At 41.7% G+C, this 16,208-nt stretch overlaps 1 protein-coding gene across 1 annotated transcript in view; it reads left to right on the plus strand.

The window, feature by feature from the left end:
* dachd (dachshund d) overlaps window positions 1-16,208 on the plus strand; it is a 91,799-nt gene that overhangs the window by 41,040 nt on the left and 34,551 nt on the right. The window contains exons 2-3 of the mRNA XM_078286023.1: window positions 6,981-7,096; window positions 13,987-14,139. Coding sequence (XP_078142149.1) covers window positions 6,981-7,096; window positions 13,987-14,139 — 269 coding nt within the window. The remainder of the gene's footprint in view (window positions 1-6,980; window positions 7,097-13,986; window positions 14,140-16,208) is intronic.

The following is a 16,208-nucleotide window of genomic DNA, read 5'->3' on the forward strand; positions in this document are numbered from 1 at the left end:
AAGGGAAATGCGCTCCTTTCATACTTGAGTAATTGATGAATTGTATGCAATATGCAAATGAGAATCCATAAATCTTATGAATGACAGCTTAATTTATGTGAGCCTTAATGAATGCAGGATTAGATTTTAATTAAATATCCTCAAAGGCACCCTGACTGGGTAAGTTTTTAAAGCCTTGTTTTGAAGACTTGTTTCATATGCATCGCAGTTCATGAAAAAGAGAGATCAGTGAGAGTGGTTAGATGAAATTTCCTCGCAGTTTGAAGATAAGACCTGTTCTGTTTTGCTAACCAAAGGCACTTGCAATTAATAAATATTGGAGCAAAATCATATCTACCAATCTCATTTAGGCTTTCCTGGAACTGTTCATTCTCATACATTTGATTAACTGCATTTACTTTAAGCACTATCTGATTTCTAACATTTGGTACAGTATCTTTTTAATTAAGAGAATCATCCATTAGGCATGGAAAAGTCAACCAATTAGGCTCTCCTCATCAATTCCCGTGATGTAGGAAGTCTGCTTACTCATTATCAGAGTCTGTCGATGTGATACTAAACAATCTTAGACTCCATAGTTACGGGACATACAATTATGAAATCAGCTTTTAACATTAATGATGCATGGGAATAATCAGCAATTTATCGTGTTTTAGATCTTTTTTAGATTCTATTTCACAGCTGAGAGGCTTCAAACGGCTCTAATAGAGTGTGATTACTGGAGTAAGCTCTTTGTAGCTACTGTACAGTGGCTTTCTCCGCGAGGCTGGCTGTGGTTTCATGACAGAGGCTCGAAGACAGAGGGAAGGAGCGTGACTGGCTCCAAGTTCCTCTGTACCATCAGACGATCTGCTGGTCTCGCCCAGCGTGGTTCTAATCAGGCCTGAGCCCAGACAAAGGCACCAGGAAGGCACCCACTCTCCCAACTACTACTGATCTCTACCCCGCACATTGGTCCACACAGGGATCAGAGCACAGACAGCCCTTTAAAAGGGGTTTTAGTGGGATTGATGCTAACTCTCTCCCGCCTTTGATTTCACACCATTTGATCTGTGATATATTGTTCCGTAACAAAGGTTCACAGTTTGCAGGCGGATGCAGCTGTTCCTACTGCTAATAAATAAAAAGTGTGTGTGTGTGTGTGTGTGTTTTTTTTTCCTATTTAGCGCTCTCGCACTCACAAACTCGCTGTAATCCGGCTATCTAGATCAGATAAGGGCGATGTGGCTACCTGTGCGAGGCAGTGTTTGACAGGTGCAAGGGGAAGCTGATTGAGATAATCCAAGAATAGGCTCAATGCAAATACAGACACAAGATGAGGGTGAGGATAGATGGATGCATGAAAAAGATGGATGAGTGAATACATTCCCATGTATCACACTGTGAGTCTCTGTGAGATTATGATCATCACAACCAGTAGACTGCCAAGGTCAGCAGGAAATATACATCTATACATCTTTTCTTCTTTTTTGTTGTTGAAGACAATCGCTTTCAAGTTGTTTTTTTTGTTTTTTTTTACTGCAGCATGGTAGCCATGGTCTTCAATAGCCAAAGTCATGTCAGGCAGCTAAAAGTTAGATATTTCATTCCCCTAAAAATCATTAATACAAATCAAGTCTGTTCTTTAATCAGCAGTTTCTAATTAATGAAAGGAAGTAAAACTTGTATTACATTATTTAACTTCATCTATAAATTTTAAACTCCCATAATCCTCTTTGTATGCAAATGCAGTTAGATAATGTCACATGATGGGAGAACGTACTTCTGGGTTCCTCATCTGTTAGTTTGCATGGACTGCTGCCATACAGTGATGTTTGGTGATATATATATCTAAACACACTCTGGCATTTTATAATAAATCACATTGTTGTATAAGCAGTGCTTCTATTTTGCTAACAGAACTGTATTCTCCATAGCAGAGCTTAAGGCAGCTGAAACAGAGAGCTGAGATCACATTCAAATAAACTGATAATTAATTAGTTCTGTATGTCATCACCATGAATGCACTGTGGGACTCTAGAGAAGCTGCACATGCTCACTTCATTAGTTTGTGTAGAGCAGTTTGTATTTAGGTTTGACAGAAACACTTTCATGTCCATTATCACCTCATTGACATTAGAATCTTTTTCATTCAAACAAAGAAAACAAACAGCTGCGCTTGTTGTGTCTAAAATAATTCATTTTTTTAGAATTAAAGTTAAACATTTCATGTTTTCCCCTCGACAAGCACCACTATCTTATCTGTGGGGGATTTTAAATTGGTAGTAATATGCCGCAGCCATGTTATCCCTGCCTTTCAACAAACATAGATAACCTCTCGGGAGAGTTGCATGCATATTGTTAAACCATTTGATTGAACCAAATCGGAAAAATATAAACTCAGCATATTCAGGCCCCCTGATGGTCTGAGGCCTCTGAATTTCTGCCTGACCTGGCACTTAAAAAGGTAAGGAGCTGCTTTGTTTTATCAATAGGACCTTGTTTTCATGGCTGGTCACCACCTCAGCAAACCAATCAATGGGGCATGCTCTGCTATCGCTGTGAGAGAAATGAAAAATAAACCCCAGATAATCCTTCAGTTAAAAGGTTACTCAGGGCGATAAAAGCTATTTTGTTAATTTATTTACTCTCTGCACTGGAGAGATAAAGAAAAGGAACAATTAGGGAATTCTAGGTGAGAGATTTTAAAAGGGCAATGACATTGGGTTAATATTTTATAAGGCCTGATTGGCAGAGACCTGGAGAGGCCTTTTGTTTACACAAGCCCCAGACGGAATGATTCACTCGCTTGTTTTGGCCGACTGGGCGGAAATGGAATAAATATCTTCATCCTTACCTTTTAGAAACGTCAAACAAAAGACTGAGATAAAAGGTTAATGGCTCAATCATAGCCAACAGGAAATAATATTATGCTCTTTCTCTGCAAACTAGAGTCACTATTGACATAACCAGGTTGAATTCCTAAAGATATCTGAAGATGGGAGGAGCAGATGATTTTCGTGTGTAACTAAATCCAGTTAGGGAGAGTGTGCTCGCTTGGGCTAAACATTACATTTGTGGTTTCAATTGATTTATAACAGATCATAATCACTGCATTAACGGCATTCTGGGTAATAAGATCTCGGTCACTGCTTCCGTCGACAGAAAAGAGTCTGATAGTGAGATGTCAGAATTTTGCCATGAGATCAAAAACCCCACAGATATCTGATGTGATATTATACCTCTTATTATACCTATCACCTCGTGTTGGCTTCCTGTAAACGGGGTGAGAACATGAATTTAATTATTGTGCTTTTATTGCATTGTAGCGTTGAAATTGGACCCGTGTGGAGTGTATTGTTGGGCCCTGTGTAATCTGATTGCCTGTGCAGCGTAGTGTGTTGGATAGTATCAGGTTCCAGCCGACTCTGCTGGGTCAACACACGGCCGGGCCATTAAAGGAAGTCTGGTTCAGGGAAAGTTCACCACTATTTTCTTTTCACCATGGCAGCAAAACAAAAAAGAGAGAATAGATGTGTAACATATTTGTGGCCCCCAGCCCAGGGCTGGTGGGGCCTATTTTGTTTCCTTAATTGAAGCCAGAGATATGAGGCCCCCGAATATCTTTAGTATAAACATAAATAAAGGAGGGAATATAATTGTTTGATGATTGACCTCCAATATAGAAATATCACTATCCAAATAAACCCAATATAAAACTCAGGGGTGCTTTTTTTCTGAAACATGTCAAACAAGAGATGAGAGGAAAGAAGAGAAGGAAAAATGAAAAGAAGAGAAGGCAAGGCAAGATGAGAAAAGACAGCAGAGGATAAGAGATGAGAAGTACCAACCAAAATTCCAATCATAAATCCAGTTGTGCTATCTTTTTCTGCAATAATGGCCTAGTTTGGAGCAGTTTCTGTGCCAGGCTATTTAGGGAATCAGCATCTGCTGCTTGATAAATAGCCTGGCTCTTTTGTTTGAGGCCAGGTTGAGTTCCTCTCTGGACCCAGCTTATTAGCCTGGATGCCTCTGACCATCGCAGATCTGCATCGGTGTTAGTATGCATACCTCAGCTGTGGCCTTTGAAGTGAATTACATATTGTTGTGGAAGATTATGTCAAACTACATGAATTAGAGGACTTAAATTGTATAGAATAAAAGAGGAAAATGGCCTCTATAGTGCAGTGTATTTCACTGCTACAAATTTAGAAACATCCTCGGTCGTAAGGAAATGAGACAATAACATTCATTTTTGAAAGGCATCCCTGTTGCTTGGAGGTTCCTCAGTTCAAAGCTCCTATTCAGTTGGTGTATTGCTTTCACGGTTGGCTAGTGTTGTGTTGTCCACAGAGTGTGGCTGAAATGCTATCCCTTTAAACACATAGACAGATTCTCCAGCAGCCTATCTAAACATTACCTCTACTTAACTGGGTCTTTGTACCTGGGTTCAGATCCTTTGACGCGATCTAAAGTTGATATGACATTTTTTTGTCCATTTGAGGGCTTTTTTTGCTTTTAGTATTGTTGGTAAAAAGCCTTTTACCCATCACATGCCCTCTATTGAGGTCTTTCATAAATAATTCAGCCAGAGTACAAGTGAAAGTGATGACAGCAAAACTGTCTGCGATCTCTCCCTCTCATAAGATCAAAGAGGTGCTTCTATAGAAATAGGAATTACATTTCCAGACGTACCTAGGTTGAGCGGGCACTCGTTTCTCTCTCTCTCTCTCTGTCTCTCTCTCTCCCTCTCCCTCTCTCTCTCTGTTTCTCTCTCTGTTTGCCCCTCTCACTTTCTCTTTCTCTTTCTCTCACTCCTTCTTTCTATCGTGTGTATTTCCCCTCCAAAGGGACACAGTTGGATGAAGGTCTGCTTTTAGTCCTAAAACCTCCAGAGCCAGTATATGAGAGAGTCAGCACATTCAGGCAGATACAGCGAGTGCACTCTATTAGCAACACTGAGGTAAATAAACCTCACATAAAGACATGGCTGAATAAATTCAACTACTAACCCTGTATGATATCTGAACTAAAACATTGCGTTGCTCTGGAGACAAACATCGGGAAACAAGTGGAATGCAACACAAACAGTGTCATTTACTGTCCAATACCTGTGCAATGTACTGTACCTGTTTAATTGAACATGAAGAATTAGCTGATAAATTCCTATTAGCCATATTTGTAAAAAGAAATCCAAAAAAACATATCAAATAGAATTAAAACAATTTAATGTGAAAGCTTTGTTGGTTATAAGAACAGCTCATCAAGTTTTCATTGAACCCCACAAATCAGTGACCAAGTTGAAATAGTGAAAATAATTGATGTCATAAAATGCCCTTTTATGGTTGTAGTGACCACAGCAATGTATCAAGCCAACAAAAATAATTAGCGCCTATTTAGTCATTTCATATTTATTGAGAGAATTTGACTGAGATACTAAAGTGTAGCTTGTATATATAAATCCTGCTAAGTGACGGTGGCATGATAATCTTATTGGCACACCACTATCTGCCATATTAAGGGAATCATAATTAACCTGAACACGGTGGCTCAGTGGTTCGCACTGCCGCCTCACAGCAAGAGCGTCCCGGGTTTGATTCCTGGCTCCGATCCTTTCTGTGTGGAGTTCTCGTGTCCGTGTGGGTTTCCTCCCACCGTCCGAAGACATGCAAGTCAGGTGGACTGGAGACTCCAAATTGGGCATAGGTGTGAATGAGAGTGTGATTGTGTTTGTGTGTCCAGTGTGTTTCCCTGTCTTTCACCCAGTGCATGCTGGGATAGGCTCCAGTCCCCCGTGAGCCTGAATAGGAATGAGCGGGTAAAGAGAATGAATGAATAACAGGACTTAATTTAGCACAATTATGATACTTGTGGTTAAAACAAATATATTTTTATAACTGTGCAGGCAAAATTATGTTATATTTCTTGTGTTTTAAAGATGGATTAAAACTCAGTTCATATTAGAAAGAAGTGAGTAGCCCGGTAAAGCTTAAAATGGACTATTGTATCTGAAATAATGCATGAAGCCAATATGTCACCAGTGTCAAGTCACCGTAATTCATCTTCAGCAAAGACACCCAGCTCCTTGTTCATAAAGAATATACCGCTATAGAATCTCGGGCCCTTGATTATATGCTCATTGCATCTCTTTTCAGCCCATAGGCTTTTCCTTGTAACTATAAGCCAGCGAAGTAGGTATTGATTGCAACTCGAAGCTGTATTAATAAGTGAATGAGTAAGATGTGTGGAAATTCAGGGGTGTATCAGCTTTGAAGGCCTTTTCTCCTCCACAGTGAGGTGGCACAGTCATTTATCACGGCTGGATCTGTGCCCCTCGTTTGGTGTAATAAAACTCCCCCATCAGAACCGTCCAACAGGTCTGAATCACTCTGTCACACCACCTTCCAGCTAAGGCACGCATTAAATCAAGCAAGCAGAACATTTCCTAAGGCAGCCATTGCCTTTTAATTTCCTGAAGAACCTTAAAATATCATTCATTACCAGAACTACACATATTTGGTTTTTAAAAGTCTCATAAATCAATAGTGGCCTGACTGCAATAATTATAACAAGTTAACATGTAATTTCCAGGCCGAGGGCCGCGCACTGGATTTTAGCATATGCAAACGAGGCAATTCAAATAGTGTGGGGATATTAATACGGAGGAACAGGTAACGAGGTACGGGTTATGAATTATGCATCAAAAAGTGGTTGATCTTCAATAAAGGAAATGAATTCACCGTGTAATCTAATTAGTTATGGAAGTCTATTATGTTGAGCTGCAGAAAGCAACTGTCCTTGAAAAGAAATTTATTTACAGTACATGTTAGCTCTTTGGAATGGAATTGCATTCTGGAGTGGTCCAAATGTTAGCACCCCCACCCACACACACACACACACACACACACACCCCACCTCCTCCTCCACTGCCAGTCTCCAGTATTGCTTTCTCTCCCTGGCCTCTCACCCTCATTCTCCTCCTTCTCCTCTGGGTGTTTCAGCTCCAGACCGGGCCGGCCTCCGAAGAGGACCCAGAGTGTGACATCACCAGAGAACCCCCACATCATGCCCCACTCAGTCCCCGGTCTCATGTCTCCTGGCATGATCCCACCCACAGGTATGGATTGGTCTCAGCCTCCAGTTCTCTATCCCTGTTGCTATGGCTCTGTCTCTCTCTCTGTCCACGTCTCTCAGCCCTTCTCCCTCCCTCTCTTTCACTTTCTCTCTCTCTCACACACACACATACACACACACGCATAGCCTCCCTACCAGTGGCCTCCCTGCAGCTTGTCCTCGAAATGGCAACCAGACCAAAGTGACACATGCACCCAACCACCAGACACCAGCCGCTCACTCGTTTACCAAAAACAGATCCTCTGCTCAACCCCCGGAAAACGAAGAGGGGGAGAATAAATTGGAGTGGAGATCTTTTCTCTCAGATTATTCCAGTAGATGTTGCATTTTGCCTTGAGTGCATTCTAATTAGCGCGATTAAATCCACTCCACTGGTGTATGTACATAGGCAGTGGTGATGCTAAAGCAAGCTTATCGCCACAAGAATCAACAACAACCGTTTGTGCCCTAACTTACCCCAGGGCCAAGTCTTATTGCAGCTAATGCTTTTGTTCTATTTGTGGCTGGTTTCATTGTGACTGCTTTGATGTCAGTGGCTGTAAGTGCACTGATTTGCATATTTTGCTCTCCTTCTTCATATGTCTTTAATGATATTGTACTGTTGAAAGGGTCTCTTTGAGTGCTCATTTCATGTACAGTACATATTGTCTTTAACCAACCATTAACTGTAATATTCTGCGAAGAGATAACACACCACAGCTGGTTTCCATGGCGTTCTTCAATGTTCAAGTTTGCCGGAAACAATTTTAACAGACTTGAAAAACATTCTACATCACACACATTTTTTTCCATCTCTGTGAAAACAGTTTGGGAGGATTTTTTTTTTTTTTTTCCCCTCCAAGAAGCAGCAAAGCGGCATCTGTGAGGTGTTTGAAATTCAGTATTACACACAGATTGGGCCATCCTTACGACTCAGAACAATGGAGGCTCACAGGCCAGTGCTTTGAACTCTGGGAATGGGGTGAGGTCACCGACTATCTGTGCCTTAGTGTGGAAGGAGAACTTAAAGGCCGCAGTGAACACAGAGAAGGACAATGATGAGAAAGACCAGTGTTATTTAGTGGAACATAAAGCAACAGAAAAGCCTTTTGATATCATCCCCTTTTAAGCCCAGAGGGACTCTATGATCTTGACATTTAGTCAGGGTATTCAGGGGACAGAGATAAAGTAATTGAGGTTTTCGGTCCTCTCGTAACTGCCTCAAGCTTCCTAACTGTGGTGAGACAGAACTTTTCCACCAATTTCTGTATTATGATTAAACCATTCATTGTTTTGATTACAGTGTGAGACATTAAATGTCGTGGAAGCTACAGATTCTGACAGATTAATAATGATGTATAATTGACCACACATAAGTTAGCATCTAAGTAGGCGACTAATTGATCTTCCCACTCGTGTCCAAATTTATTGATTGATGATAAAAACTGACATCTAGAAACTGGCTTAAATAGTTACACTATCATGTCATGTCATATTAGAACATTTTAACATTTATTAGAACACGAGTTAGCTCATGCACAGAGAGACAGAATAAGGGCTGATGGCTCTTCCTGGGGCTTTACCAATATTCTAAGACTCAGTACCCTCGAAAAAAGCCACTGCACCATTTAATTTGGGCTGCAGAGAAAGAGCGAAACACTCCATGAAATGTTTTGTTCACAGCAGCATGTCATTTCTCTCCTGGTGCTAGATTTGCAAATGAACTACCTGCTGGTGCTCCCCCCGATTAGGCAGACCCCCCATCACCCCAGAGCAGCTGATTCTATTCAACCGAAATTTGGCAAAAATTCTCACCTTATGATTTCATGCACAAAATACCAGGAAATCGTTCAATAACGCAATCTCTTAGCCTTCCTATCGGGCAGTATGAGCCGACAGAACCAATGCATGCATACTTATACTCTATGAAATTTTTATTCTGTTTTAGGAATTCCCTTGCGCAAACTTTGTTCAGCCAATTAGATTTTTATATATTAGGCTCATATTGAAATCAATGTCCGCATTCAACACACTGGAAATATGTGTTCTTCACACTCTAACAGGACCAGAGAGGCCTATGTGAAACACATTGTTAACATATGTATCTTTGCCCTTGACACCAGTTCCATTTAGGAAAGGACATCTTAATATGCTTAGGTTTCCATTTAAGGAAATACCCTTTATATGTGTGTGTGAAAGCATGCGTGTGTGTGTCTGAGTGCGTACGTGCATGACTGTGTGCATGTGCGTGCATGTGTGTGCATATGTGTGTGTGTGTCTGCTTGCGCTCATGGCCCCGGGGGGGTTGCTCTGGAGCCTTTCCAGTTGCTGATGCATTACAGGCAGATTGGCCCCCAAATCGGATTATTTGCTGTGGACTGACACCACACTGAGATGACATCTCCTTTAAAGTGGAGAGGGCCTCCACTCACACTCTGGCCACTACTTAAGCAGCAGCTTCAATATAATTCATTTATGTCCTGGATATGGCTTCAACCTTTTGAATAACGCAAGACTACTGCATTTACCATTAGAGAAATGAATGTCACCTCCGTCTTACCAGGGTGCATCCTGTACTTTACTGATAAAGACAATATTTTCCAATGCTGTCTGACTTAGCACTATGTGTGTAGATACCAATGCTTTAGAGTGCTGGTTCTTCCTACAAATAGATGGCATGCAAGCCATGTAATATTTACCGTTCGTTTGATGTACAATTAGCACGTCAGCGTCAAGAGTGGATCATCTAATCCTGTGCCACTTCAACCTGCTTCAGAATAGATCCAGTATACACTAGGTAATTTAGTGTCATTTCCCTGTGCCTCTACCCCTCCTCTTCCAGTCCACTGCTTGTCATAAGGTTAGTGCGCTCTGTAATTGATACTAAATTTGTCATGATGTGAATAGCACAGTTCAAGTGGTGCAGTGTACCTAAGAGTCGCGTTGTTCCCAACCCCAGTTTGTCATTGCTGTGCTGCCACCAGTCCATGCATAAAATTAGGCGGCCATGCTCATTGACATGGAGTGTCTCTCCCCTACTTATCCTGCGTGGCCGATAAATAAAGTGTGTTTTCATTGTTGCCCATGGTGCAGTCCCTAACAGAGGCAGAAAAGAAACACAACAGATAAGCACTGGTAATTTTTTTATCACTGCTAGAGAAAGCCGTAAAAGTCAGTCTTTTGTGTACTGATGTGAAGTTAATCTGATTTTAATTTAATTATACCAGTTAGTTGCGGAGGGCACAGGCATTGGGGTGTTTGTTGTAAGAATGTTCTGACATTGGCGCAGGTATGGGGCAGCTAGCATGTTAATTAATGATGAAGATCCTGACAATATGCAGAGGCATGACAGCGTTAAGCCAGTCGGCTGCTGCTTCCTTTGCATATTAATAGATCCTTCATTATTATTTAATATGACAGCTGCTCCAAGGGCTACCATCAGACCTTGTCTCTGTTATTTGCTGTTTTGTGCTCCCCATGTGACAGTGCCATGCTATTCTCTATTTGTTGAAATGTTCCCTTTTCTGTTCTTTGACTGGTGTGACTCGCTCTACATGCAGCCTCAATGCGCTGTTTGTTTTGTGGCCGAGAGGATTCAGACTTGGCTGTGCGTCTATATGAGAGAAGTGTCTGAATCTAAAGGTGACTTTGAAAGAATATATGAGGCAGGATTGTTTTGTTTGCATAGTAATGAATGCAGATTAGCATTGAGTGGGATTGGTCTTGTTGACGTTTAGACTTCTAGTGGCTTAATAGACTTGTTGCTGGGCGGCGACATCTCCCTGGCTTCCTTATTACATCCACTGTATCGAGGTGTGTGTTATGTGGATGTGACAATTGATCCGGTGAAATGAAACAATTATCAGAACAAAGACTTCGATTTATGGAGTGTGTCACTTAGTCAAAGGCAGGGTGGAGGCTGGAGCAGAATGATAGATGAAAAATGGAGAAGTGATCATTCCAGCTGTTTCACAATAGAACAAATCAATTTCTTAGCCTTTATTTACTCATGGAATACACATCCGATCAAAACCTGTCAGCTTCTTCTGCATAGATTAATTTCCTTTTTTTAAAAAAGAATATAACATTTTTTGCCAGTTTACTATAGAAAAGAAACGGAGAGGATACACAGCCTGCAGTGCAATAACCTATTGTGCGCTCACAGCCAAACTTGGAGAGCCTCAGAAAGCAGCGCTGCGGTACTCCTTTGAGCGGCACCTGATTTGTGGGGGGAATTTATCACACAAACAACCCAGAGGTGATTTCAATATTTACTCGGCAGTCTGTTCTGCATACGTCTCATTTGGAAAACAGTTGACTCTTGCCCATTATACACAAATGAAGGCTGACCTTCAGACTGGGCAGAGGCCACATTCATTATGTGGAGAAGTATCACCTTCTTATGAGGCAATGGCTTTTTTTTTCCTGCTCTGCCTATGCATATGGAACAGCAGCCAGGGCCCATTGCAAACGAGAGGGCCCACTCTGACATGATGTATACTGTACGTCAATATGGTACTGATGTATTTTAAGATGCAAACAAGGCTTTAAATTATATGCACCTCCATGTCAGCGGCTCAGAGTGACTCTCGCCATCTGCCTATCAGCTGGGGACGAGAGGAGAGGGTGCCCAGGCCGGTATGTTCTTGTGTGCGTGTGTGTGTGTGTGTGTCTGTGTGTGCGCATGCTCGTATGTATCTATTAGAGCCACATGTTCGATTTCTACCTCTCCTTGTACTCGTGTCTCCTCCCAGATGCATGGCTAATAGCTGCTCTTGAGTCCCATCACGGAGATGTGACAGCTAAGTGATGATAAACGCAGGCATTGCCTTGTTCTACGTCAAACGTAAGGCAAACCTGCATATCAAGTGTAAGCAGTCCCAGTAAAAGGGCAGGTGATATACTGTATTGTGGATATGAGTGATTCCACTAATGGGTACATCTCTGTTTTTCTCGCCGCGCGTCTTTGATGGTGTTGCCGGGGTTGGTGCGAAGAGACTCGGGACTCTCCTGAGACACGGCGGCCTAGAGGAGCTTTAGTAGTATCTGTCCCCGCTGTTTGAGACCAGCCTCATGAATAAAGATTTCAGTCACGTTCAATACACCCCGAACCCTGGAACCAGCACAATGACAAACCCATGGTTTATGATCTCTGCAGTGTGCTCAGCATATGTATGTCTGTAATCTCAGACTCCCTATATCAAGTCCATTTTGATCTAGGTGGACGACCACGTCAAATATACTATCATATGGTCAGAGATGGCTGTGGAAATATGAATGATTATTTAAAATGTGATTTCAATAGCCGTTTTTACTGCTCATGACCCCCTCCCTCTTTTGTAACTCACAATCAGTGTGTAATGTGACCATAACTTTTTAAATGGACATTTAACAGAGCATTTTAAAAGGACTCTTCAACTGCAACTGCAACAGGAGGGCTGCAGCAGCCTCGGCTCTAAAAAGAATCCACGTTAAATTCTCAAAGATATTTGGCATCTTGTCACAGAAATTGTCAAGTGATATGCATACTAAAGAAATCTCCTCTAAATACTGTAGTTTTGAACATATTATAAAGCAGTATGTAAATGTCGGCAGACTCTCATTCATCAACAGCTATTCTGTAAGAGTACAGAGGCAAGACTGTCAGGGTAGAAAATTAACTTTTTATATATATATATTTTTTTTTTCCTGTGAATTGATTTTGAGGGCTATTTTTCAGGTTTTATGGGCAGTTTCTTGAAAACACTTGTTTCTACTATATCTCAAAAACAGTCCGTGTCTGAAAAGCAGACAAACTCACTTTAATGTGAAAATCTATCCTCGTTTTTCCAGGGGAATTTTTTTTTTTTGCACCCATACGCCCAACTTCATTGCCATTTTATGAACTTTCAGGAACCATTTTTGCCCCTTGCCCCATGAATTTCCTACCCCAAGGGCCTCAGTACGCGGTGTTTTAAGTATCTCTTAGAGAATGTAATAGAGATGATATTGAATGGAGGACATTGCTTTATTTTTATTTTTTATGGAACATTTTGTTTAGTTAATTTTCACACATGACCCTCTAAGTATTGAAAGCATTCCGAGTCATTTAGAAGTATTAAAGAAAAAAATATAATAATAACATTGAATCCTTGGCGCGTTGTTTATGGTTTTCCATTCAGCCTGCTGACTGGCCTTGCAAGGCAATGACACTCAGAAGAGCCCAGTTATTATGAGGCGCTGTGTAGCTATAAAGAATTTGAATACCAATGTTAGTCATTATTCAGTATGTGTGACAGAGGGGTTAGATCTGATGAATACATTAAAAGGTATCATTGAAATCGCCTCAGTAAGAAGATTCTTAAGACCCAATTCTCAGACTCTTTATTTGTGCGCACTTTGTACCTGTCTTTTGCTTTCTTTCTGAATTTCTCGCCCACTCGCTCTCTTTCCACCCCCCCTCCCCACACACACACACACTATCACTTTACCTCTCATACACACACACACACATACATTGAGTTTTAGACGCAAAATGCTTGCATCATGCACTATTATCTTGACTCCATCTGTTCCCATCAAGGCACAAATACATCACTACAGTGGTGAGAAGCGCTGGAATCAGTGAGACATTCATAAAAATCATACACTGCCACACGCACAGGGATCCATCCCATCAGCATGATAACCTGCTGCGAAGATATCCCCCGTCAGAAGATGAAAAACCAAGACGTGATCTCACCGGCGCTTATTCCCCATAGTGTATAGAATTATTCATTGTTTTATTATTTCAAAAGTGTGTGTTTTTTTTCTGCCGGTGCAGGTTTCTTAAAGGTTTTGCGGGCGCGGTGGCTGAGCCCCGGCAGACATGTAGAGGTGTGTAAGCGCTCTGTCTCCTCTGCCTCCTCTCTCCAGGCCTGACAGCAGCGGCGGCAGCAGCTGCCAACGCCGCCATCGCCGAGGCCATGAAGGTCAAGAAGATCAAGCTGGAGGTGATGAGCAGCTACCACGGCAACGCCAACCAGCATGGGGTCGACGGAGAGAATGGAGACCTCAGCTCCAGCGTCGGTGAGGATGCCCTTCACACACACAGACACCCACAGACGAACACGCGCACTCGCAGTCACATGAACACGCACGCATGCCACAAACAATTGTCCGCGCCTGCTTAAGCATGTGCACACACACACACACACACACACACACACTCACCGCCATCTCTTTGTCAACATAATTGTTGAGGGATCCTCTGCATACAGCTTGTCTTAAACCAAAGATTTGCGTGACGTGATTGCCCAGCATCCAGCATCATTTCATGTTTTTTATTTGTTTCATTTTTTTTTAGTTAGACACTATCTCTACTATTCTACTATCCCTCTACTGTTCATACAGTGGTAAAATATTGTTCTCCCTTTATGTGTAACTACACTGTAAAAACTTGTTAAGGTAAGTCTTGTTCTCTTTCCAGAAGTGTTACCCTTTTGTGTTAAAAGAACAAAAAAACGTGTTCTTAATAGCTAAGTGAAACTGCGAACACAGTTTCCCAAAGCTATCAGCTTTTAACAGGGATTAATTGAATTGCTGTGAGAGCATTGGTTTTTCACTATGTGCCATTTCAATTAATTATTAGCCCTAAAATGCAGAAGGATTTTCATAATATCACACAGAGCCACTTAGCGTGTTGTGAAGAATGATAATGTAGTGTGGATTCACGAGCCCATTCCAAATTATAAACCAAATGTAATCCCTGTAGCTTTGGTTGCTAAATGGTGTTTTTGATTCACTTACTGTACTAAATGGCTCGACTTCTGAATACATTTCAACAGTTATACTTGACACCGCAGAGCTTACAGTGTACGAGATGAAAACAGGATGCGTTTCTAAGCAGATTTAACAATGCAAAATGCATAAAGTGTGAGGTCATCACTCCAAGAGAATGGGGTGTAAAAAAAAAAGAAGAGAATACGAGTCTACGAGGTCACGGAAATAAAGATAAATGTGAATACCAACAGCAAGGCTATGGCAATGGAGCTAATAAGAAACTGTTTTATCTTTTTACAATTTAAATTGTAACCTTGAGCCCACAGCCAGCCACACAGGCTCCCGGTAGAATCATAATTCTGGCAAGTGGGAGCAGCTCTAGGTGTGGGTGCATGGGCCACAGCATTAGCTCTCTGAGTGAAATATATGGCGGTGACGCCTCTCGGCCCCATCCACAATCAATTGGATTCTTTTCCTTTAATATTTACTCGCAGCGATGAGATGCTCGTCTGCATGGTGATGAACAGTCTGCCACTGGCGTTTGAAGGTGACCTGTCAGTGAGTATGGACAAATCTCTCGCTCGCAGAAATGTAGAAAATAAATCATTAGGGGCAGGCAGGCAGACAGGGGCCTCTCTCTCTCCCTCACTCTCCCCGGATTTAAATCAGCTCAGATTTATGATTTGAATTAATGCTTCGTTTGGTCAAAGGAATGGTCGCAGAGACAAATGATGTTTGGTACTGAAGCCATCCTAATATTGATTACTGGGTGTCGCAGCAATCTCTTGTTTATATCAAGCACTCTCCTGTGACAGGGTGGCCAGCAGGAGTCATCCTGATAATACGCTGGAGAAATATGGCCCGCTCTGCACCGCAGGGCCATGAAACACAGCTAGCAGCATGCTGTCTCCTTCATCTAGCCCCGGGCTTCCACTCACATATTTATTTTTAATAAAAGCATTTTGTAATTTTGCAAAAATATGAAGTGACTTAAACCAAAATGTGATTGCAGAATTATTTCACATTACAAAAGTGGCTTACCCTGGCCTGCTTTCACCCACTATTTTGGTGTTTGAATGCCTAATATGTCCAGCTCTCCAGTCTGTTATCCCTCAGGAATCCAAACTTGTAAATCACTTGACTGATATAGCAAAGAGTGGGCAGGAGGAGGACTGCATTTGGCTGTAGCCTTGTTGGGACTGGACCCACTGTTGTTCACAATGCTGTGGAGGGCTGACTGGGGAATGACTTCATGCTGTTTTTAAGAGACCCAGAACACAGCTGCTCTGAGGAAATGGACACATGCACTGGAGTTTTATAATCATATCCGGCTTAAAATAAGACACACACTAATGGAAACATGATGTACATGTACA

Source organism: Centroberyx gerrardi, chromosome 10, assembly GCF_048128805.1.
Source record: "Centroberyx gerrardi isolate f3 chromosome 10, fCenGer3.hap1.cur.20231027, whole genome shotgun sequence".
Classification (NCBI taxonomy): domain Eukaryota; kingdom Metazoa; phylum Chordata; class Actinopteri; order Beryciformes; family Berycidae; genus Centroberyx; species Centroberyx gerrardi.